Source organism: Colobus angolensis, unplaced genomic scaffold, assembly GCF_000951035.1.
Source record: "Colobus angolensis palliatus isolate OR3802 unplaced genomic scaffold, Cang.pa_1.0 Scaffold185, whole genome shotgun sequence".
Lineage (NCBI taxonomy): Eukaryota > Metazoa > Chordata > Mammalia > Primates > Cercopithecidae > Colobus > Colobus angolensis.
In genome coordinates, this window is record NW_012114988.1 from 637,520 (window position 1) to 662,976 (window position 25,457).

The 25,457-nt window shown below is 48.7% G+C and overlaps 1 protein-coding gene across 5 annotated transcripts in view; it reads left to right on the top strand.

Annotated features, from left to right (window-relative positions):
• ZBTB17 (zinc finger and BTB domain containing 17) overlaps positions 1-25,457 on the top strand; it is a 35,784-nt gene that overhangs the window by 4,960 nt on the left and 5,367 nt on the right. For 3 of the 5 annotated variants that reach the window (XM_011939896.1, XM_011939897.1, XM_011939895.1), the window contains one exon: positions 24,143-24,349. The exons of 1 other annotated variant lie outside the window; for it this stretch is intronic. In XM_011939896.1, the coding sequence (XP_011795286.1) occupies positions 24,145-24,349 (205 nt within the window). In that variant the 5' untranslated portion in view covers positions 24,143-24,144. The remainder of the gene's footprint in view (positions 1-24,142; positions 24,350-25,457) is intronic. One more of the 5 variants, XM_011939898.1, reaches the window with a different exon arrangement.

Below are 25,457 nucleotides of genomic sequence, written 5' to 3' on the forward strand. Positions count from 1 at the left end.
AGGCCAGCCCCACATGAACTTCTCTTGCATCCCTCTGGTCCACGTGATACATAACTACTTCGACTTCTTTTTGTTCCTCTCATGAATCATTAGACATTAAAAATGGAACAACCGAGTCACAAAGGGCCACATGCTTTTCAGTAGAAAGCATTCTCCTTCTCTAGGTTGCTGTCACAGTGCAGACCTGACTGCCTGAATATGCTCAGGAGATTTAGTCAGTATTGTCTGTATCTGGTTATGGAAAAGGCTCTCCTGGCCGAATGTGGTGGCTCACGCCTGTAATCCCAGCACTTTGGGAGACCAAGGTGGGTGGATCACGAGGTCAGGAGATCGAGACCATCCTGACTAACATGGTGAAACCCCGTCTCCACTAAAAATACAAAAATTAGCCAGGCACGGTGGCAGACACCTGTAATCCCAGCTACTCGGGAGGCTGAGGCAGGAGAATCACTTGAACCTGGGAAGTGGAGGTTGCAGTGAGCCAAGATCGTGCCACTGTGCTCCAGTCTGGGCGACAGAGCGAGACTCCGTCTCAAAAAAAAAAAAAAAAAAAAATTAGCTAGGTGTGGTGGCAGGTGCCTGTAGTCCCAGCTACTTGGGAGGCTGAGGCAGGAGAATCACTTGAACCCAGGAGGCAGAGGTTGCAGTGAGCTGAGATCACACCACTGCACTCTAGCCTGGGCGATAGAGTGAGACTCTGTCTCAAAAATAAATAAATAAATAAATAAACAAAAAGGCTCTTCTTTTTTTTTTTTCTTCTTTTCTTTTTTTAAGTCCATATTGAGAGCAAATCAAAGCATTGTTTTTTGTTCTGAGCATCAGTTTCATCTGAGCATCTTCCCATGAGAGGATGCTCAGATGTCTCGCCTTTGTCCTCCTCACCCTCCAAAAATAAAAAATAATAAGAGAGTCAAGCACTTTAGACATTCATCAGCCTGGCAAATAAACTTTGCAGCACATAGAAATCCTACTATTGTAAAGAAAATTGATAAGACAAAAAGTACATAGGATAACCCAACCTCTGTGTTGTTGGGTAATTTATAAGATTGACCTCCGACTTCACTGATGTAAAATCCTATTGGAAACATGAGGGCAGCCATACAGAAAAGCATCATTCCAGTGAATGCTATTCGTTGAACATATATTGTAGCTTCTCTTCCCCAGGGGGAAGCCACCACCAAACCACATGTGACAGTCAAATGATTCCCATGATAAAAAACAGCGTGGTGACCCACTCCAGGGGAAGCCGGGGAGGGATGCACACCCCCTCTCATCCATAGATGGTTTGACGCTGTCCCACCAGGCCCACAGTGAGTGCTCCCACAGACTCCCTGGTGTCGAGCCAGTCTGGGTTGGTGATGCTGGTGATGGCGAAGATATTGGCAGCCAGAAAGAGACATCCTGAGATAATGGTCAATTTAGGCCGGGTGCGGTGGCTCAAGCCTGTAATCCTAGCACTTTTGGAGGCCGAGACGGGCGGATCACGAGGTCAGGAGATCAAGACCATCCTGGCTAATACGGTGAAACCCCGTCTCTACTAAAAAATACAAAAAAAAAAACTAGCCGGGCGACGAGGCGGGTGCCTGTAGTCCCAGCTGCTCGGGAGGCTGAGGCAGGAGAATGGCGTAAACCCGGGAGGCGGAGCTTGCAGTGAGCTGAGATCCGGCCACTGCACTCCAGCCTGGGCGGCAGAGCAAGACTCCGTCTCAAAAAAAAAAAATGGTCAATTTATCATCTCCCTGCCCTGCTCCACCTGCTCTCCGAGCCCCTGGCAGGCGGTGGCCTCACACCTCCCACCCCATGGGCAGCCTCTGGGACCCGGAGTCCCCACACTGCTGCCTCGTGCCCCTCGACCCCCATGCACCCGGGACCGCCAGCCATGGCACGGCCCGTAACCCCCAACCTTTTTGGCACCAGGGACTGGTTTTGTAGGAGACAGTTTTTCCATGGACAGGAGGCTGAGGGGTAGGGGTGGGAGGTGGTTTCGGGTTGACTTAAATACATTACATTTACTATACACTTTATTTCTATTATTATTACATTATAATATATAATGAAATAATTGTACAATTCACCATCATGTAGAATCAGTGGGAGCCCTGAGCTGCTTTTCCTGCAGCTAGACGATCCCATCTGGGGTTGATGGAAGACAGTGACAGATGATCAGGCATTAGATTCTCATGAGAAGCTCACAACCTAGACCCTTCACATGTGCAGTTCACCATAGGGACTGAGCTCCTGTGAGTATCTAATGCTGCTGCCAATCTGACAGGAAGCGGAGCTCAGACGATAATGGCGAGCGATGGGGAGCGGCTGTAAATACAGATGAAGCTTCACTCACTTGCCTGCTCACTCGCCCACCACTCAACTGCCATGCAGCCCACTTCCTAACAGGTCACGGACCAGTAGTGGTCTATGGCCCATGGGTTGGGGACCCCTGGTATCGTGGACATTTATGAAATGTTACTTACCTCCTGCTGCAAGGTACAGGCTGGTTGGAAGCTGGAGACCAGTCAGGATTGAAGTTGAGGAAGGCCCAAACCTGTGGGGAAGCCAGGTTGCCATCCTGCTCTGTGGCAGGGGCTATCCAGGTTTTGCATGGAGGGTCGAGGACTGCTCTGTGCTCCCCGCTGTTTTCCGGGAGAGTTCCCCCAAGCTTTCTAATTAAAGTAATCAAACCTTGGATACTCAGAGACCATATCCTGAGAGATTTGGTAAGGAGTGTTTTGAGGATTCTCTCTACCTGTTTAATTCCTTCAAGTTCAGATGCTTCTGGGAAGCCTTTTCTGAGCCATTCCCACTTCCCCCAACCCAAGTGAGTTTGGAGCCCCTCCCCTGCGATTTCTTAGCATCCTGTTTTTGATCTCTGTTGACACATTTTCACCTTAATTATGATCCTAGGTTTCCTTGCCTGTCTTTCCATGAGACTGCCGGCATCTTGGATGCAGGGACAGGGTCTTATTTATCCTGGTACTGCCTCTGTGTAGCTTGTTTCCTGGCACACAGCTGGTGCTCAGCAAATGTTGGATGAGTGGATGATCAGTCTTGATTGGCTGAGGAGGAAATGGCATTTGGGGCTGGAGAAAACTCCATGTGATTGAGGGCTGAGCATGCTGTTTGTTTATTGGGCATTTGACTGTCATATGGGAAATAGACATGGTGAACTCTGACCTTAACTGTGAGAGTTTTGGTCAGAAGACGGTTTCTCTGTCTTTTTGTCTTGTTCCAGTATAGCAGGGTTTCTCAACCTTGACACTTCTGACATTTGGGGCCAGATGAGTCTTTGTTGTAGGGGGTGGGTTCCTGTAGCATCTCTGGCCTCCACCCATAGATGCCAGTAGTAACTCTTCTCCAGTGGTGACACCCCAGAATGTCTCCTGATATTGCCAAATATCTCCTGGCACAAAATCACCCGCAGTTAAGAAACCCCTGCAGTATAGGGTAGCAGTTAGGAACATAAACTCCTAAGCCAGGCATATCTGGGCTCATGTTTGCTTCTTATAATTACTAGCTGTATGCCCTTGGGCAAAGTACTTGACCTTTCTAACCCTCAGTTTCCTCAGTTGTAAAATGGGGATGATAGTTACCTTGAATATAACTTTATTGGGTGGAATTATTAATAAGGTCATGCATGTAAAGTGCTTAGTGGAGTCCCTGGCTCCATAATTACTGTTATTTGATAGAAGAAGACTCTTGAGGGTCAAAGAAGAAAATATGCAGAGTTTAGGAAGAAAACAACATTTGGTATGGGAATGCATGCACAAGGGAAGGTTCTCAAGGGTGTACCTGTGGAAAGTAAGTTACCACCCTCTCCTCCCAGGAAACTTTTTTTTTTTTTGGTAGAGACAGAATCTCACTGTGTTACCCAGGCTGGTCCCAAACTCCTGGGCGCAAGCAATCCTCTTGCCTCAGCCTTCCAAAGTGCTGGTATTACAGACTTGAACCACCAAACCCAGCCTCTAAAACTTTTTTTTTTTTTTTAGGTTAGGACCTTGCTCTGTGGCCAAGGCTAGAGAGCAGTGGAGCTGTCATAGCTCACTGCAGCCTTGACCTCCCTGGCTCAAGCGATCTTCCTGACTCAGCCCCCAAGTAGCTGGGACCACTAGCACACACCACCACACCTAGCTAATTTTTCTGTTTTTTGTAGAGATAGGGTTTTGCCATGTTGCCCAGGCTGGTCTTGAACTCCTGGGCTCAAGTGATCCACCTACCCACGCCATCCCAAAGGACTGGGATTACAGGTGCGAGCAGGGGTGGTGTCCTGCGGGGTGACCCATTGTTGGGTTTGACATTTGACATCACAGTAGGGAGGGACCTCAGCTTTAATGAAAACAAAAAACTCCAAATACATTTTGTGTACAAAACATATTGTCCTGGAGATCATAATCTACTTCTTTTTCTTTTGCTGGCTGCGGTTTTTTTTTTTTTTTGGGACAGGGTCTCACTCTGTCGCCCAGGTTGGAGTGCAGTGCTGGGATTGTAGCTCACTGCAGCCTCGACCTCCAGGGCTCAGGCGATCCTCCCACCTCAGCCTCCCGTGGCCACAATTTTTAAATGGTTGAAATAAGAGAGGTCAGAGAGTAAGTACTGTGGCCCAGAGTGATTGAGCTTTGCTGCAAGCGTGTGTGTGGAATGCCAGCACAGGGCCTCCTTATGGACATCAATAGCTTGACAGTCCCTGGGTGATTAAGGTTGACCTCAGGAACGCAGTCAGCACAAATACGTGTAGAAAACTGGGGCTTAGGCTCTTGGATTCAAACATGCTTGTTATGAATTGAAGAGAGATGGTTCTTAGGGCTGGGTTTCAAAGGAAGGAAGCAAAGGGCATGGTTAGAATTGAGAGTTGTTCACTCATGTGTAAACAGCAGTGCGGACAGAGGCTCAGAGGTGGGAATTCCCGCTGCGAGTGGAGAGCAGGCCAGAAAGCAGTCTTGGTGGGTTCATTGTAACATCAAAAATCTACTCAGCTTCTGGTCTTGAAAGGTCTGGCAGTAAAATCTGTTCTCCCCACCCCAGCCACACTGCTTCCTATACTGGAACTTATTAACCTAAGCAGTCACTTTCCTGTCCTGAATTTCGCCAACCTGCCCCATGGGAAGCTGTATCACCAGAGCTCAGAGAGCAAAGCACTTCTCATTTCTGTAGTCTCAGGGCCACGTGGGCCCCTCAGGGATTTTCCCCAGTTACTGTGACTCAGTCAGCAGCCCAAACTAATGCTTGGCAACATTGTTTAAAGTAAGAAAGAAGTTGTTTAACTTTGTAAATCGTTTTTGTTAAATGTTGACTCCATACAAAAGAATGTGTTCAGTGTAAAGAATAAGGATACAAGAAACATCTTCCATGTACCCATTACCCAGTTTTCAAAAAGAACTTACTGTTACCTTTGGAGTTCCGGTGTCCCCTCCCTGATCTCACCCGGCCCAAGTCATCCCTGAGTTTTGCTTTCATCACTCTTTTACTTTTCTTTATAGTCTTACCACGTGTTTGTATTGCTAAACAATGTACCGTTTAATTTTGCAGGTTTTTGAACTTAATATAATCATATTGTTTTCTTCAGTGCCTTGACATTAATCCACGTTGCATAGAGTGGTATTTCATTTTCACAGATGAATAATGTTCCATTGTATGAGAATTTATTTATCCTTTCAATTGTTGGGGGACATTTGGGTTGTGTCCAGTATTTTGCTGAGACAAACAGCGCCACTGTTCACATTCCCGGAACATGTATGCACAGCCTCTCCAGGGGCTGCAGCTGGGAGTGGAGTTGAGTCACGGGGTATGTGCGTCTTCAACTTAACCAGATAATGCCAAGTTGTTTCCAAAACGGTTTCCCCAGTTTACGCTTCAACAATTCCGTTTGCCTCATATCCTCTCAACAATGGTATTTTCAGACTTCAACATTTTTACTTATCTGGTGGGCGTACAATGACATCTCATGTGGTTTTGATTTGCATTTTCCTGGTTCTGAGTTGGGCATCTTTTCGTTGCTTACTGATCGTTCAGATTTCACCTTCTCGGAAACATTGTCTTGCTCATTTTTCTATTGGGTGGTTTGTAGACATTTTGTTAGTTTTTTGTTTTTTTTTATTTCTTATTTTGGATACTAATTCTTTGTCAGTTATATGTGTTATAACTACCCACTTCCAGTTTGTGGCTTGTCTTTTCACTGTAGGATTTTATTTTCTGTTTTTGATGAACAGAATTTTTTTTTTTTTTGAGACGGAGTCTCGCTCTGTTGCCCAGGCTGGAGTGCAGTGGCGCGATCTCGGCTCACTGCAAGTTCCACCTCCCAGGTTCAAGCGATTCTCCTGCCTCAGCTTCCTGAGTAGCTGGAATTACAGATGCGTGCCACCACGCTTAGCTAATTTTTTTTTTATTTTTAGTAGACGGAGTTTCAGCATCTTGGCCAGGCTGGTCTTGAACTCCTGACCTCATGATCCACCCGTCTCAACCTCCCAAAGTGCTGGGATTACAGGCGTGAGCCACCATGCCCGGCCTGTTCTGTCTCTTTAAATACCACACTGACTTGTAAAATACATCATTTTAGAAAACTGGTGACCTGGTGTCTAGTAAATCCTTTGTCCATTGCTCTTCCATTTTCATTTTATTTTTTTCTGAGACAGGGTCTCGCTCTATCACCCAGGCTGTAGTGCAGTGGTATGATCGTGGCTCACTACAGCCTTGACCTCCCAGGCTTAAGCTATCCTTCGACCTCAGCCTCCCAAGTAGCTGAGACTAGGGGCATATGCCACCACGCTCAGCTATTTTTGTCTTTTTTGTAGAGACAGAGTTTCACCATGTTGCCCAAGCTAGTCTTGAATTCCTGAGCTCAAGCAGTCCTCCCGCCTCAGCCTCCCAAAACGCTGGGATTACAGGCATGAGCCATCTTGTCTGGCCCCATTGTCATGTTAGATTATGCTTGTCAAATGCCATAACAGTTGTTGGTATGTTTTATTAGAATTGCATTGAGTTTATAATATATAAAATTGGGTAGAGTTGACATTTTTGTGAAGTTGAGTCATCTGATCCATAAATGTGGTATAGCTTTCAATTTATATAACTTATCAAAGTCTAAATGTAGTCAGTGTCTTTATACCTTACTCTCAAACAGTGAGGATCTGAGAACACTTTAATTCCTGTCACTTCCTCTTCCACTTTTATTCGGTAGGTGTGTATTTTAGTTCTTTTGAAACATTTTTTTTTTTCCTCTCTCTCTCTCTAGAGACAGGGTCTCACTCTGTTGTCCAGGCTGGAGTGCAATGGCACAATCACAGCTGACTGCAGCCTTGACCTTCTAGGCTTATGCAATCCTCCTGCCTCAGCTTCTCGAGTATCTGGGACCACAGGCACTCGCCACCACACCCTGCTAATTTTCACTTTTTTTTTTTTTGGTAAATACAGGGTCTCTTTTGGTAAAGACATGTTGGTCTTGAACTCCTGGACTCAAGCAAACCTCCTCCTGCCTTGGCCTCCCAAAGTGCTAGGATTAGAGGTGTGAGCCACTGTGCCAGTCCTTTTACAACTTTTATGAGCATCATTATTCAGCATTTGTTTAGGTTTGCTCACTTATATTTACTATTTTCATTGTCCTTCCTTCCTTCTTGCATTTAATACTTTCTTTCTGGGATCACTTGCATCTGTCTGAAATATGTGTTTTATAAGGCGTAAATTTGGGCTGTAGTCCTTTTGGGGGACTACGAATCATTATACATTCTCAGGGAAGATTTTTCCCTCCCCCGCTGGGCACCAAGATTTGATATAGGCCATTTCCATATTGTCTTCTTTCCACCGAGGTCCCGCGGGACCTCCCCGTGGGGATGGGGTGGAGGGTGGGGCTCGATCTTGCCCAGTTCTGCAAATGTCTTTCCTTGAAACCCGGTCTCAAAGTCCCACTTGCTCTCTGGATTTCAGCCCTTGTTTAGATATGTTTTGACCTCTCCATATTACTTACTGACCTGTCAGTTCTTTGATATATTTTAATTTATTTTTAATTCCTCTTACTATCATTCCCAATCTTTGATGCATTTTAAAAGATGTCTTATACTTTTTATTCAGCATTTGTGACTGCTGGCAGTAGGAGAATTGGCCAGGGTACCTTTGCCAGAAATGGAGTTGTCTCCTAGTTTTAATTTTGCATTTCATCTGGCAGCAGCAAACTCTGAATATATTACTGCTTAGTAATGTTCACTTCTGGATTGTGTGAGCTTTTTAAAATTAATTAATTTATATATTTTTTAGAAATGGGTTCTCACTAGGTAGTCTCAAATTCCGGGGCTCAAGCAATCTGTCTGCCTTGGCCTCCCAAAGTGTTGGGATTACAAGTGTGAGCCACTGTGCCCAGCCTTGGATTTTTTTTATTTTTTAAATTTTTTTAGAAACAGGGTCTCACTATGTTGCTCAGACTGTGCAGTGGTTGTTCATCGGTGCAGTCAAAGCTCACTACAGCCTTGAACTCCCGGCTGCAAGTGATCCTCCTGCTTCAGCCTTTCGAGTGGCTGGGACTACAGGCATGTGCCACCATAGCCAGCTACTTCTGGGTTTTATACGATGCTTTATAGCACTCATTAGTATAAGGAAGAGAGATTGTTGTGTGCCTGTGATGACAGAGAATGTGTCCGTTTGGTACAGGCTCAGAATCTGATGAACCTGCTATTCTGTGTTTGTCCACAGAAGTTTTGTCCTTTTCTGTAGTGGAAAGGGCACAGTTTTCAGAGTATGATGGACTTGGCCTTGAATGTGGGCAGGGCAGTGCAACCTAGGTCAGCAACAAGCTCTTAAACTGTGATTTGCTCATCTGCTCAATGCGGGTGGCTGTGTTAGTCCCTCCTCCCAGGATCACTGTGAGTACTGGTGAGGCGCATGGAAGTGTGAAACACTGTGGGTGGGGCACCACAGCAGCTCTGGCCCTTACTCCCTTCATGGCTGCTGTGGGTTAGGGTCTGTTTGCACGGGAAACAACCAGCCCATGAGTTTCTCTTGCCAGTAACCTCCCCTGGAGTCTCGGCAGATGGAGCTGTTATTAGCAAGGCTGAGTTTCCTCTCTGCACACAGGGCACAGTTCCACCGGCAGTCTCTTACCAGGACTCATAATTTTTATTTCATTTTATTTTATTTTTTATTTTATTCAAGATAAGGTCTCGCACTGTCACCCAAGCTGGAGCGGCAGTGCCACAATCTCAGCTTACTGCAGCCTCAACCTCCCAGGTTCAAGTGATCCTTCCACCTCAGCCTCCCAAGTAGCTGGGACCATAGACACATGCCACCATGCCCGGCTAAATTATTTTGGATTTTTTGTAGAGATGGGATCTCACCATGTTGCCCAGGCTGGTCTTCAACTCCTGAGCTCAGGCAGTCCTCCTGCCTCCGTCTCCCAAAGTACTGAGATTAGAGGCATGAGCCACCTCTCCCGGTTTACTGATAAAACATATATATTAACATAGTAAAATATACTTCTCCACTGGGACCCCACCCCCTGTCATCACTAGCTGTGCCTCCCTCTCCATCCCATTCCCCTCACTTCCCTGGTCTTATTAGGACCAGGAGCCAGGCCACACTTGGGGGTGGTCTCCAAGTTTCTCTCAGAAGTTTGCACTTCAAAGCGGCTGGTGGGAAACCAGCCAGGGTTGCAAGCCTTCCGTTTCAAGGCTTGGCCTGGGAGCAGCTTTGCTGATTCATCGCAGCCGCAGGCGGTAGGGATTTCAGGGGCTGGAAGTCAGCCCCACTGTTTGTTGAAGGGGAGCCCTGTGCCCCTGAGCCTCTCCTAATCCTTACTGGGCTGCTTCTAAAAACTCTGCTGTAGGACAGCACTTCTGCATCCGGATTGAGAAGCCCAGCAGTTTTTCAACATCACTGGAAACTGGGACATTGAGTCTTGACCACTGATTATCGAGCCCCAACTTGAGGCTTTGGGATCCCCAAAATATTCCTCTAAAATATTCTCTTACTCATTGAGTTTTTTCCCAGTGAAGTTTTATAGAATCTTAGCTTAATCCTATTTGGAATAAGAAATATAAAATCTGATGTTGGCTTCTGCCATATGTATTTCACAGCTGGTGTTCATGTCCTATACGGTTCATGTTCATAGTTGGAAATCTTCAAGATAATACTGTAGGGAAAGTTTTAAGTGGAAAAAATCTGCTAACTGCTAGGTAAATGCCTCATTTTAATTGTCACACTGCATCTGTTATACTTCGAATGCATGGCAGTCTCATTAATGGTATCATTCATTCATTTATGCAGCATTTCTTAAATCTTTTTTCTTTTTTCGAGATGGGGGGGTCTCACTCTGTTGCCCAGGCTGGAGTGCAGTGGTGCAATCACTGCTCACTGCAGCCTCGACCTTGTGGGCTTAGGTGATCCTCCCGCCTCAGCCTCCCAAGTAGCTGGGACCACAGGCACGCACCAGCACACCTGGCTAGTTTTTGTATTTTTTTGTGGAGATGGGGTCTCACTATGTTGCCCAGGCTGAAGCATGTATTACATCTTATCACTACAAGGGACCTTGGCAATGACCTAATCCTAATGAGGATACAAACCCAGAAAAAGTCAGTCACACTTGAAGAGCCTGTACTACATGGAAGTCCAGCTATGTCCATTTCCAGTTCATACTTAACCTGCTTTTTTCTTTTGGCTTGAATTCTTGATCTTAAAGAGTATCATGGGGCATCTAGCCCTTCCCTTGTGATTGTCATGTTCTTCTTCCTCAATGAAAGCCTCTTTGCTTCTGCAGTCCTTGTGTCCTTTGTAGAAAGAAGGTGGCGGTTACCATCAAGTATTAAGCATTTATGCCTTTCATTCTGATTCCTATCAAGTGGAGTAAGCATTGCAGTGTGTGGGGCCTTTTCCTTTTTTCAGGTTGAAACTTCGTGGGTGCCTGGATTACTGATGAGATTTTTTTTTTTAATTAATTTTTTTTTTTATTATACTTTTAAGTTCTAGGGTACATGTGCATAACGTGCAGGTTTGTTACATATGTATACTTGTGCCATGTTGGTGTGCTGCACCCATCAACTCATCAGCACCCATCAATTCGTCATTTATATCAGGTATAACTCCCAATGCAATCCCTCCCCCCTTCCCCCTCCCCATGATAGGCCCCGATGTGTGATGTTCCCCTTCCCGAGTCCAAGTGATGTCATTGTTCAGTTCCCACCTATGAGTGAGAACATGCGGTGTTTGGTTTTCTGTTCTTGTGATAGTTTGCTAAGAATGATGGTTTCCAGCTGCATCCATGTCCCTACAAAGGATGCAAACTCATCCTTTTTTATGGCTGCATAATATTCCATGGTGTATATGTGCCACATTTTCTTAATCCAGTCTGTCACAGATGGACATTTGGGTTGATTCCAAGTCTTTGCTATTGTGAATAGTGCCGCAATAAACATACGTGTGCATGTGTCTTTATAGCAGCATGATTTATAATCCTTTGGGTATATACCCAGTAGTGGGATGGCTGGGTCATATGGTACATCTAGATCTAGATCCTTGAGGAATCGCCATACTGTTTTCCATAATGGTTGAACTAGTTTACAATCCCACCAACAGTGTAAAAGTGTTCCTATTTCTCCACATCCTCTCCAGCACCTGTTGTTTCCTGACTTTTGAATGATTGCCATTCTAACTGGTGTGAGATGGTATCTCATTGTGGTTTTGATTTGCATTTCTTTGATGGATGAGCATTTTTTCATGTGTCTGTTGGCTGTATGAATGTCTTCTTTTGAGAAATGTCTATTCATATCCTTTGCCCACTTTTTGATGGGGTTGTTTGTTTTTTTTCTTGTAAATTTGTTTGAGTTCTTTGTAGATTCTGGATATTAGCCCTTTGTCAGATGAGTAGATTGCAAAAATTTTCTCCCATTCTGTACTGATGAGATTTTTACATCCATTTTTGGAAGATAGGACAAGGATGACAGCATTGGGCTGTGTTTTTTCTATATATTTTTTTTTCTTTTTTAAAAAATTAAAAACAATTTCAAGCCAAATGTTTTCTATAATTTATCAGCCTTGCTGGCATGGGTTTATGTGTAATGATAAAATGATGGTGGCCAGCAGTAGCTTTATGAAGAAGAAACTTTTGCCATCATCTCTATTTTACAGAAGAGGAATTGAGGTACGGAGATTCAAGTACTCCTGCCTGAGGCACTTAACTAGCTTTGGCTGGATTCCAGGGTAGGAGTGTTTTAACTGGGTCCTGGGAGTAGCAAGCCCCCCACAGTTGCATGTTGAGTTGTGTGTGGGTGTGTCCCAGGGAGAAGGACTTGAGTTTCATCGCCGTGTCAGGGGGCTTCCTCTGGATTTGAACACGAGAGCCCCAGCTGCTGTGCTAGGGGCGTCCCCTCAAGGAATTTTTGCTCATATTGTTTTCCTGAGTAATACATTGATTCTCTGTGCACATTACCACAATTTTCCATTTCCCTCATGAGAAATTTTTTCCTTTGAGAAGTTTTCAGTCACCAGATCTTGTAGAAAATGTCTTAAAGATTTTATGGTAGATAGAAATAAAGGACTTAGGTCTCTGACTTTGCAGCCTTTTATTTTCTTTCTTTCCTGTCTTTTTTATTTTTACTTTTTGACAGAGTTTTGCTCTGTTGCCTATGCTGGAGTGCAGTGGTATGACCATAGCTCGCTGCAGCCTCAAAAACTCCTGGGCTTAGGCGATCCGCCCACCTCAGCCTCCTAGATAGCTGGGACCTCCCTTCCTCCCTTCCCTCCCTCTCCTCCCTCCTTCCCTCCATCTCCTCTCTCCTTCCCTCCATCTCCTGTCTCCTTCCCTCCATCTCCTCTCTCCTTCCCTCCATCTCCTCTCTCCTTCCCTCCATCTCCTCTCTCCTTCCCTCCATCTCCTCTCTCCCTCTCCTCCCTCCTTCCCTTCCCTCTTCCTTCTTTCCTTCCTCCCCTCCTCTTTTGCTCTCCATTCTTCTTCAGCTTTCTCGGTTTTAATTTTTTAATAGATAGTGTTTACAAGTGGTGAACAATACAGAAAGGATATATTGTGAAAAGTTCAGCTCCTTCCCCACTTCCCCTGCTCCCCTGAGGGGCTTCTCATTACCAGTTTCATGTATACCCTACAGAAATGTGGACGTTGTCTTTTAAAAATAAGTAAGATGTATACATTCTTAGCCTGGGCTTATAGTTTTGGATAAATGGCATGGCCCACCTTCCACTGGGAAGGGTCAGATACTAAATTTTAAGAGACTTTGAGCTACTCCAAGAAGAGGTGCTTAAAACTTTTAGAGGATTTAACAGTATTTAGTGGGAGGGTCATTTGTGCAGGCTGCCAGAAAGAATCATGTGTGTGTTGGATTCTTGGCACCAGCCAAACCCTTCTAGGGCCACCTGGGGGTGATATCATCCCATTTTTCCCATCCCAAGGATCCAGCCAGTGGGACTTCATCTCCCCCTTTCAAGGTGCAGTGTGGCTCCTGACTGCCAAGGTTGTCACCGAGTCCTGGTGTGGTGGTCCCAGCCCAAGTGCCTAGTCCCAGCCTGGCCCTCCAGCTGTGTTTCCCATCACTTTGTCCCCTCCTTCCTCTTGTGTGCTGGGGCATGATCCCCCTTCTCCCCCTGGCCCCACAGCTGTCATTGCTTATGCTGCCCCCTGCCCAAATGTCTTTCTTGCCTTTGTCTGTCTTTAGGTGTGGTCACATCCTCCCAGGCTGGCACTCGGCAGCACCCATTCAGCACTCATCACACTGTCCTTCTTCCCCAGTGAAGGTTGAGGAGCTGGGGCTCAGAGCCAGCCTTATCCCAGGGCCCCGGGCACTTTGCAGTGGACTTTGAAGTAAACATCCACTCCACCATCCCCTCAGCCCACCAATTATGGAGATTGGACCCCCGAATCCTTCATATATTGAACTTGAGTTCCCAGGCCTTCTGCCCTAAGCTGCACCATAACAAAGGCCTGACGGTGGAAGCCTGCAGCCAGAGAGAAGCAACACCTGTGCACTTTTTTTGTCGTACTGGAGCAGGCTGCGGCTCTGTTGGCTTCCGTCAGCCGCCCTCCCAAGGCTTTGGCCAGCTGCTGTCCTCTTTGGCAGGAGCCCTGTGCTGCCCTGGTATGGAGAGGCCACTTGGGTTTGTTTTTGTTTTATTAGTTCATCATTTCCCTTTTGTTTTAACTGTGTATCAGTCCCAGAGCTGTGTTAGAGAAGTAATATCTAATTCCACTTTTGCCAATATTTGGGCAACACTTCCTATCTGCTTGTTGTCTCACTGAACACTCGTATTTAGGGTGGTTTTCCTGTTTTACAGGTGAGCAGTTGAAAACTCAGAGATTGCTTGCCTGAGGTCACTGTGTTAAGTTGGGAGCTGGGATTCTGAGTCCATTGGTTTCTTCTCTTGTTTATCCAATACCTGCTTCCATGGATATCTGGTTCCACCTTGTGGCTTTAATCACCGTCTCTACAAGATGTCTTGAGATGTCTCTACAAGACATCTCAGCTGTAATTGGCCAGAACAGAACTCCCATTCCCCCCACGGAATTTCCTCCTGCCACTCCTCCTCCTGTCTGGAAGTGGCACCGCCACTGGGCCAGTGTCTCCGGGCACAGATCTTAGTGTCATCCTCAACTCCTTTCCTTCTGTCACAGCACACATCTGCTTGCTCAGCTCTGCCAAAACATATTCCTAATCTAACCGCTTCTCACCTGTTTCCTACCTCCTTGGTGAGGCCACTGCTATCTCTTCTCTACTATAGTAGCCTAACTGGGGCCCCCACTAAGCCTTCTTGCCATCTGTCTGTGCACTGCAGTCAGAGGGGCCTTTTAGGAACCTCACTCTTCTGCTCTTTTCTGTCACTCTTCGTCACTCCCAAGGCATCCCAGTGCACTTAGAAGAAATCCAGAGTCCACTGTGTCCCTGCGAGCCTGGGCGAGCTCAGCCCCCACTGCTCTCATTCTTGCGCACACACACCAGCCAGACACACCGGCCCCTGTGCCACACATCTCCTCCTCTCCAGACACGCCGGCCCCTGTGCCACACACCTCCTCCTCTCCAGACACACCGGCCCCTGTGCCACACACCTCCTCCTCTCCAGACACACCGGCCCCTGTGCCAAGGTCATGCCCGCCTCAGGGATTTTGCATCTGCTCTTCCTCGTGTCTGTAATGGTCCCTGGGCATACGTGGCCTGGCTCACTCTTACACCTCATTCAGGTTTTTGCTTAAATGCCACCTCCTGAGGTCTGCCTTGCCTCCTTTCTTTTTCTTTCTTTCTTTCTTTTTTTTTTTTCTTTTTTGAGAAGGAGTCTCTCACTGTCACCCAGGCTGGAATGCAGTGGTACGATCTCAGCTCACTGCAACCTCAGCCTCCCAGGTTCAAGCAATTCTCCTGCCTCAGCCTCTTGAGTAGCTGGGATCACAGGTACCCACCACCATGCCCAGCTAATTTTTTGTATTTTTAGTAGAGATGGGGTTTCACTACGTCGGCCAGGCTGGTCTTGAACTCCTGACCTCGTGATCCACCCGCCTCAGCCTCCCAAAGTGCTGGGATTACAGGCGTGAGCCACTGCGTCCGGCCGCCTCCTTTCTTAAATAGTAAACAGCCCCTGCCTCTCGATCTGCTCAGCTTGCTTTAGTTTCTCCACAGCACTTGGTAGCTGCCATTGTTTATTATACCCATTTATTACCTGTCTTCCCCACTCAGTTCGAAGCTCTAACATAGTACCTAGGACAAACACAAGGTAGACTCATTAGACGTTTGTGAAATTCATTAGTCTTCTCTCTATATGTATCTGTTTCCTAATGTATAGGCTGAGCACCCCTAAAGGGCAATCAGTAATTATGAGCCGATGAGCAGCTGTATCACCCACTGATTTTCTCTATATTGGGGAAATTTCTTATCCATGTACATAGAATTGTTGCTCAAATACCTTTGTGATTGATAGAATGGGCATTCACTTTTTCATAGTGGCTTTTGTCTATTTTCTCAGTTAACTAACAAGTTGTACCAGAAGTACAGCTGTCATTTCATAAGGGTCTAGGAAATACTTTGACATTGAGTTAGTCATTCTCAAAAAGGCCAGGGATCTCTGCTCTCAACAGGCCTATTCCCTACTTGATCTGTAACCACTTGAGAGCAGGGTTCTGGGTAACGTGCTGTAAACAGCTGTAAGGAAGAAATAAGTAGCCCCACCTTGCAGTGAGTTTATTAAACTGGTAGGAGAGAGGGGGTGACACACTGTATCATTTAAGGCAGTGTCAGTGCTGTTGCTTGACACTCGGGAAGTATTTGTGGCGAATGGGTGTACGTGCCTTGGGGAATGATCAGGTACTGCCCAAGTCCCACACGTCGTGATTTTGTCTTTTTGGCAGGAAGGCCCCTTAATTTACCATGTTGAGCTTTACAAGTCCCTGGAGCGCATACCAGTGTAGTGGATTCTAAGCTGGCCTGGGCTGCTGGAATCCTGGACGGCTCTTTTTCAGGGCCTGCCAGCCTTCCCTTCCGTGCATAGTCCTGGAGCAGTGGGGTCCATCAGGGATCAGGCAGGGGGGTGTCTGCCCCCTCAAAAGTGTGGCTAAACTTTTGTTGTTGATGTTGATAGGGTCTCCCTCTGTCACCTAGGCTGGAGTGCAGTGGTGCAGTCATAGCTCACGCCCAGCTAATATTTTAATTTTTATTTTGTAGAGATGGGGTCTCACTATGTTGCCCAGGCTGGTCTCAAGTTTCTGGCCTCAAGTGATCCTCCAGCCTCGGCCTCCCCAAGTACTAGAATTACAGGTGTGAGCCATTGCACCTGGCCTAAATCTGAAAGATAGCGGTAGTTGTATAGTTTGAAAAGCAAAGTCAGCATTGTAATTTCATTTTGTATTTACACATGTTTAAGATTTTAAAAAATCTGTTTTTTTTTTTTAATCATACATACAAACTTCTGAAAATACTACCGAACCTTGGCTGTTGGGAGTGTGTAGAGATAGCAGTGATTCTTAAGCTCGGAATGGGCACTCTCCAGTGGAAATACCAGAATTAGGTTGTCGGGAGGGGCCAAGATTTATATGTTTATCTAAAGGAGAAAGTGATTTTAGTACAAGAAGAGTGTTTGCTGGGTGAGGAGGAAAGTGCCAGCAGGGTTGGTTTTGTTCATCTTTGCTTTTCTGCCATCCCTTGCACTCAAAGGGATGTGTTGTCAAACTGGGGTGGTTGGTGGAGTTGGGCAGGAAGGTTTCATGCTCACAAGCCTGGCCTGGTGTGAACTTCCATTTTCTTGGAAGTTTTCATTTGTTTGTTTGTTTGTTTTTGGAGACAGAGTCTCACTCTGTCACCCAGGCTGGAGTGCAGTGGTGTGATCTTGGCTCACTGTTACCTCTGCCTCCCGGGTTCAAGTGATTCTCCTGCCTCAGCCTTTTGAGTAGCTGGGACTATAGACGTGCACCACCACACCTGGCTAATTTTTGTATTTTTAGTAGAAATGGGGTTTTGTCATGTTGGCAAGGCTGGCCTCAAACTCCTGACCTCAAGTGATCCGCCAGCCTTGGCCTCCCAAAGTACTGGGATTATAGGCGTGAGCCACCGCGCCTGGCCAGCAGTTTTTTATTTGTTTTTTTTGAGACAGGGTCTTGCTCCATCACCCAGGCTGGAGTGCAGTGGCACAATCACAGCTCACTGCAGCCTCGACCTCCTAGGCTTAATCTATCCTCCTCTCTCAGCCTCCTGAGTAGCTGGTACCACAGGTGTGTGCCACCACACTCGGGTAGTTTTTTAATTTCTTTTGTAGAGACAGGGTTGTACCATGTTGCCTAGGCTGGTTTCAAACCTCCCACAGTCCTCCTGCCTTGGCGTCCTAAAGTGCTGGGATTACAGGCGTGAGCCATTGTACCTGGCCCCTTTGGAAGTTTATGTTGATCCACCTGTATTTCTAGAAAATCAAGAATGCTGAGCAACTGGAAGCCAAATGGTGATCCTTCTCACATGCCCTTAGGTTCCTCAAGCACCTGGGCACGAGATGGCTCATGACAAGGCTCATAGCTGGGTGCAGCTTATTCTGGGAGCCGGGGACTGTTGTTTGTGAAGATCAGTGTCTCCCTATGGTAGGCCAGTTGCTTCCTGGCTTAATGGCTTCCCTTTGAGGCAGTGTGGAAACCCTGCAGGTAGTTTAGTGCACACTAATAACCTGGGTAACATTTCATGTTTGACAGGTGTCCATTTGACTCTGAGATGGAGCTGTGCTCTCTGGGGCCACTTAGCGCTCTGGGCCTGCACTCCAGCCTTCGCCTTGGAGCACCCTTGGAGTTTAACAGAATAGTTGTTCAATATAAAGTGCCTCCTGGCAGAGACAATAGCTCTAGATGTCTGTCCACTCAGTGCCCCTCCCGTCACTTCCTCCCTCTCTTCATGCTAATTGTGCTCTGGGATTTTTCCAGATTGCATTTAGGAGTAATGGGTTATGATTACAACCTCTTAACAAGGTCAAGTCACCACATAGTTTTGAAACACACCCAGTGTGCCCAGCGTAAAGGGGTATATAGAAACCATCTGGCCGGGCGCGGTGGCTCAAGCCTGTAATCCCAGCACTTTGGGAGGCCGAGATGGGCGGATCACGAGGTCAGGAGATCGAGACCATCCTGGCTAACACGGTGAAACCCCGTCTCTACTAAAAATACAAAAACTAGCCGGGCGAGGTGGCGGGCGCCTGTAGTCCCAGCTACTCCAGAGGCTGAGGCAGGAGAATGGCATAAACCCGGGAGGCGGAGCTTGCAGTGAGCTGAGATCCGGCCACTGCACTCCAGTCCGGGCGACAGAGCGAGACTCCGCCTCAAAAAAAAAAAGAAAAAAAGAAACCATCTGATAAAGTCTTTGGCCTAAAAAAACAGAACTATCATGTGCATCTGTGCTTCCTGGTCACAGTAGTTTGCTGCATGCTCACGATGTGCCGGGCACTGTACCGGGCCTTGACATATGTTACTTAATTTAATCCTGTCACAAAGGAAGTCATACCCTTAGCCCCGTTGGCCATTGGAGAAGCTTTGCTGGAGATCACCTGCGAGTGGCTGGTGGAACCTGGATCCAGATCCTGCTTGGCCTGTCCCGGGCAGCTCTGCTGCTTCCACGGGGCTCAGCTGCCACTGGAATCCCTGCGTCGTGGAGGCAGCAATGTGGAACTTGGCACCAGAGTGGATTTCATGGCCCAAACAGAAACCTTTCTTACTCAGCAGCCTATGGTGCTTTGGAACTGCAAGACAGATGCAATGGGTTGTGCTTTCTGGGGCCAGCCCTCCTGAATCCCACCCACAGGAGCCTCGGTGGCTCTCTTAGCTCCTCTGACCCTCGCTGCCATGCTGGGCCTCAAGGCAGCCCTGGTGAGCATGGCCAGGAGTGTGGTTGGGAGCAACCCAGCCTTGGCCTGCACACTCCGTGCCATGACTGGATCAAATCTGGCAACTGAATCTCACTTTGTCTTACTAAAATTTTTGAAAAATGACTGGGTGCAGTGGCTCACACCTGTAATCCCAGCACTTTAGAAGGCCAAGGTAGGCAGATTGCTTGACCTCAGGAGTTTGAGACCAGCCTGGGCAACATAGCGAAACCCTGCCTCTACAAAAAAATAATTTTTTAAAAAAATTGAAATAGTTTTCATGTAAATGTACATGAAATATACACGTTTAGTTTAAGTAATAAATCCAGGGGCCTCCAAGTAAAGAAAGAGAACTCTTCCAGGATCTCAGAAGTCCCCTGTTTACCCTCCCCCGTCCAGGGAGAACCATCATCCTGAACCTTTGGCTTAATCACTTCCTTTTCTTTATAGTTTTACCGTCTGTCTCCTATCTCTTGCTGCACAGCACACCACCCCAAAACCCAGTGGCATAAGTATTTCTTACCGTTTTATGGATGAACGGGCAGTCGCTTGCTCCGAGCTGTTGGCTGAGGCCGTGCGTGCAACAGCGAGCAGCTGGGCTGGGAGGTCCAGGGAAGTGTCCCTCGCCACACAGCGCTGGTGCTGTCAGAGGCCTCTCTGCTGTTCTCTGCGTGCCCTCTCCCCAGAGCCCCTCCATGTGTTTCCCACTCACACGGGAGCCTGGACTTTCCTCCAGCTCGGTGACTGGGTTCCCAGGAGCCAGAGCAGGATCTTCCAGGCTTCTTTAGGTTTAGGTCTGGAATTGGCACAGTCCCTGCATCCTGATGGTCAGAGTCGTCACTGGGCCATCCAGATTCCAATGGAAGGGAAAGAGACAGCGTCTCTCCATGGGAGGCTTGGTGGCCCTGGCAGGGGAAGAACTGCTGGCCATCCTGAGAGGGGCCCTACATCGTCCACGTCTGTTCCGCCGTGTCAGTTCCGCTGCGTCCGTTCCGCCGTGTCAGTGTGCTTGTCCGGACTCACACTGCAGGTGTCCTCAGTGCCTCACTTTTTTGTTCCTCAGTGAATTCCTTGTGAAGGAGCCCAGGGCTCTGTGTCCAGCTAAGCTTTTGGTCATCAGGACAGCCTCCCAGCTCTGACACCCGAGGTCAGGGAGGAAAACTGAGTGACTGGAGGTGTTGGGAAAAGGTGCCCGATTGCAGCCAAGACTTTGTGAGGCGGTGGTCAGGTCAGTCTGCATCTAAAATGAGGACTCTGGGCTGCTGGGCTCTGTGGTCTTGTTCTGTTGGCGTTTTCCGTGGGTCTAAGGTTTTCAGATCTTCCTTAGAAGTCGCTTTAACTAGTGCCCATATTTATCGCCCATCACGGAAGATGAAGTAAAGACCACAGACCCTGACACTTGCGCTTGAGTGATGGTCACCGTATTCCACGGGTGGGGTGGGGGCCGGCTGCCCGGTGGGAACAGTATTTCTTCACCGGCTGTGCCCGCACAGGTGATGGGGAACAGCTGGCTGTTGATCTGATTACTGTGGTTGACGTCTCCTCAGACAGCACGTCCCAGCATGTACTTGGGAGGCCATATGCTCCGAGGACCTGCACGCCCCTTCGCTCCCAGACCCTCTTCCTGTGTCCATCCAAGCTTAGCCATCCTGCTGGGCTCCTGTCACTGAGGAACAGATAAGAGAGGAACTAGGACACAGGCTGGTGATCCCTCCAGAGCAGTTCACGTGGGTTGGAGGTGGAGGACTGCCTAGTTCTAGCTCAGCCCCTCTGAGGGAAGGACCCAGCTGGCCATACCTCCCCTCTCACCACGGGCCTTGAGAGAGGGGCTGTTCGAGCTTCCCGGCTGGGGAACAGCCTGGGGGACCCTGAGCTCCACTTACCCCATGAGGGTGGGGCTCGGGTTGTAAAGTCCACGGTGACACAGTTCTGCGGGGGACACCATTTAGCACTTGGTCCGCCCCCTCCTGGCCCCCTCGAGCTGCTCTTGCACCCCTGGGAGGCCAGTCCCAGATCGTACTAGTAAGTGCATTTCAGCTGCCGCTGATCTCTCTGTGGGTACAAGGCCCCTCCCTCCCTCCCTCCCTCCCTCACTTCCTTCCCCTCTCCTTTCCTTCCCTTACTTTGCCCATCTTCACTTCTTCCTCCCTACCTCTTATCATTTCTCCTGTTTTCTTCCCTTTTGGTGCATGTCTCTGTTGGAGCGGCCTCAGAGGATTACAGATGCCTCTGTTTCTCCTCCTAACACCCATGTGTGGGAGGAGCCCACTTCTGGGTGGGCATCTTGCATTGGAAAAGTGAACGTTGCTCGTGGGCACACAGCTGCTCTCTTGGCCGGTGGTGGTATGTCCTCAGGGCCTTTACTATTTTATTATCTAGCAAATGTGTCTTATCTAATCTATTGAGCTTATCCATCCATCCATCCATCCATCCAGTCTCAGGACAGCTGTATGGCTGGGCGGGGCTGTGCTTGCCAGGAAGCCCCAGGGCACATGGCCACAGGGAGGCTCATCCCAGACTTGGGCCCAGACAGGTGGATTGATCCTGTCCCTCCCCTTGGCTAGGAGTCTTCTCACTTGTCTCTTCCTGGCAGGTCAGATGGTTTTCCTGCTAGAAGGTTGTCTGTACCTCTGGGGGTTCAGCTGATGCTCCCCAGATTGTTTTAGCACCTGGGTGGCTTAAGTTTCAGGTTGGCTCCTGGGGAAGGTGAGGAAGCCGGGCACACAGCCAGGAGAGAAGGGTTGGGCCTCACTTGCAAGTTCCAGATGGGCTGCTTCTGAAGCCAGTTGAGGATTTTGCCCTGTGTGGGCCCTGGTATTCCCCTCTTCTGCACTTGGGGCTCCTGGGTATGTAGGGGGTGACTAGCAATTGAGGCCCAGGGCTTGCCACCCACACACCTGTGTGCTCGCGTGACCTTTTCCACAGCCAGGAGAAGACAGCTCTAGGGTTGACGTGGCCTGGGCCCACCTCGCCCCTACCTTTGGTTCCTTCTGCACCCATATTGCCCTTTGTGCCCTTGAAGTCTTGATCCACAAGCTGGACATTGGTGCCTCCCCACGTCCAGTGCATAGGAGCAGCACAGCCACGATTCTCCCTTGTGTTCCTTCAGGTCACAGATGGGAACCTGCTGCTTCCAGGGACTGAGGACAGGAAAGAAAGGCCTCTATGCTATGCTCCAGGTGGCCGTGGGCTGCTGCCAGCCACTTGGCTTTGGTGCAGGGCCAGCTGCCCCAGGGCCTTACCTCCTGATTTCCGAGCTGGCCCTGGCTCTCCAGTGCTTACACTTAGGGCTCTAGCCACAGCCATTTAGGAACGTCACTGGGAGAGCCGAAGCTGGGGCGGAGATGTGTAGGGGGAGGGAACGGCCGTTTCTGGGTCTCTGGCAGCAGCTGCAGTGCTAACTTGTGGCTCGGAGGCTGGTGCGCTGTGGCTCATGCCTGTTGCCACTGCCATGCACCCCATTATTTGTTGCGTCACTTCCCCTACCTCAGCAGATACCCCCACTTGTGAAAAGTTTCCAGACATCACATGGTAGGGGGCCTTGGCGCCCTTCAAGGCCGACCTGTGCTGGTGTGAGAGGTGTGGCTTCCTCTGCGACTCATCACAGCCCAACAGCCATGCATGGCCACGGCAGCTTCAGAGCTGCCGCGGTGATTCACCCCCAAGATCCTGATGTCACAGGGGAGCGCCCAAGCTGGGGCAGAGCTGCCGAAACTGGGGGCAGAGAGCCTCAAAGTGTCCCTCTCAGCTGCCCAGAAGCAGCGATCCAGCCCCGTGCCGACTCAGGCCTCAGAGAAGAGGAGCAGGCAGAGAACTCACTACCCCTTAGCAGATCCTGGGCCAGGGCGTGACAGCCGTGCCCAGTTGAATATGTCTAATGTGGCCCCAGACAGTGGGTGTTGACTTTTCTCTTCAAACATTCTGAAATGGGTTCTTTCTAGAAAAGAGGGCCTGCTTATTTTCCCTAGACAATTGCTGATATTGACGCCAACTCTGGGTGGTGGTGGGGCGGGAGGGAGAGCTGTTTTACATAGTTACTTAGTCACAGCTTGTGTGGTTCAAGACTGCTCAGCACCAGGCCATGGAATTTTCCTGAGCATTTTCACTTGTGGGATTTCCAGGCATTAAGTGAGGCCCTTGACAGAGAAGTTGTGGCCAGGTCAGCAGCTCTTGGTGTGAGGATTTAAGTTTGTTTCTCCTGGGATGGCCACCAGGACACAGGTTTCTAGAGTCAGAAGACTGCAACTCTAGGTAGTTCCCATGAGTCGGAAAGAGAGGGAGAGCTAGGCTTTGGCAGGGGATGGGGTATGCGCAGAGCCTGAGAGGGGCCAAGTTCTGCAACACTGGCTGATGAAACACCATCTTGTCTTCACCTGTCCATGAGAGAATGAGAAAAATAACAAGATAGGAAAGTTTTCTTAAAGCAAACAATTGAAACATCTGTCCTTTATTCTGAGATTGTCATGCATTCTTTTTGTAACAAACGTTAAAGTGACCATGTCTTTTCATTTTTGAAATGATGACACATTTCAGTGTTCTGTGTTTGTTCCCTTTTTTGACTTTTTCATGTGATTACCAGGCTGGATACAGAGGCGGCTGCCTCGTGTTGGTGCCCCAATACTTTTTGGTTTGGGCCACTTTTCCTGGCCAGTAAACCCAGGAATCCAGGAACCACCAGTTGGTTGAGTTGGGTTTGCAGGGGGTATCTGAAATGAATTGCCCTTTTGTGGCAGAAATGCCCTCACTTGTTTTAATTCTGTCTTCTCCATGATGCTTGCCTGGGAGTTTGGGAATGACTGAGTGTGTCTGAGGTCCTTTCTCCATGCTAACCCCAACACCCTTTGGCTTTCTGCAGCCATGGACTTTCCCCAGCACAGCCAGCACGTCTTGGAACAGCTGAACCAGCAGCGGCAGCTGGGGCTTCTCTGTGACTGCACCTTTGTGGTGGACGGTGTTCACTTTAAGGCTCATAAAGCAGTGCTGGCGGCCTGCAGCGAGTACTTCAAAATGCTCTTTGTGGACCAGAAGGACGTGGTGCACCTGGACATCAGTAACGCGGCAGGTACCCCTTCGGGGCTGGGGCTGAGCTTGCTGAGGGCCAGAAGCTATGGCTGGCCCTGTGCCATGCTAGGCCCTCCAGGGGCAGCATCTGCAGGCTGTGGGATGCAACAGGCCTCCCGCACAGGCTTCAGGCCATGAGCATGTCAGTACTAAGTTCCTCCCACCTTTCGGGGATGTGTCTTGATTGGGAGTGGAGTGGTAAGGGGAGAACTGGCAGGAAAGGCTCATGATGAGCTCTAGGCCGCAGTGAACACAGGAAAAGCCTCATTGGGAAGGGCAGAGAGCAGGCAGACCCTATGCCCTCTGGCCCCTTTCCATGGGAGAGTCAGTCCTGAAGCATCTACCCCAGTGCTAACTAGAAGTGTGGGGAAAGGTGATGGGGAGGGCCTAGGGGCTGGGAGCAGTGTCAGGAAGACTTTGGGGTTGTGGAAGGAACTGGTCCTGGATTCGGACTCCCAGCCCAGACTGGCATGACATGCCATGAGAAGGTATTATTCTCCCATTTTATAGATGTGGAAACTGAGATCCAAAGAGGTCAGTGACTGGCCTGGAGGTCAGTCAGATACAGAGTTGGTAGCAGAGCCCTGATGAAAGTCAGGTTGGAGTGTCCTCTGCTGGTAAAGTGTAGCGGCCAAGTAGAGGGTGTGGAGGGCAGGTGTTCACACCATCTCTCCCCGATGCGGGGTGGGCATTCACACCTCTGTCCTCGTCCAGGGCAGGCATTCACACTCTGTCCTCCGTGCAGAGTGGGCATTTATACCCCCGTCCTCTGTGCAGGGTGCATATTCACACCTCCTTTTCTCCATGTGCGGGTGGCATTCACAGCCCATCCTCCTCCATGCAGGGTGGACAGTCGCACCTTCTGTTCCCTGTGCAGTGCGGGGATTCACACCTCCTGTCCTCTGTGCAGGGCAGGTGTTCACACCTGTCCTCTGTGCAGGGCAGGCATTGAGACCCTCAGTGAGCACTTCTTTTCAAGGGCTATTGGCAGTGCTGAGATCCTCCAGGTTACCTGCCTCCTCCCCACGCGGGAGATGGGGCGATGCAGGCTTGCCACTCACCTGTTCCTAAATCCCTGCGTCCTGCTGCTGGGTGGAGTGGTGGGGCAG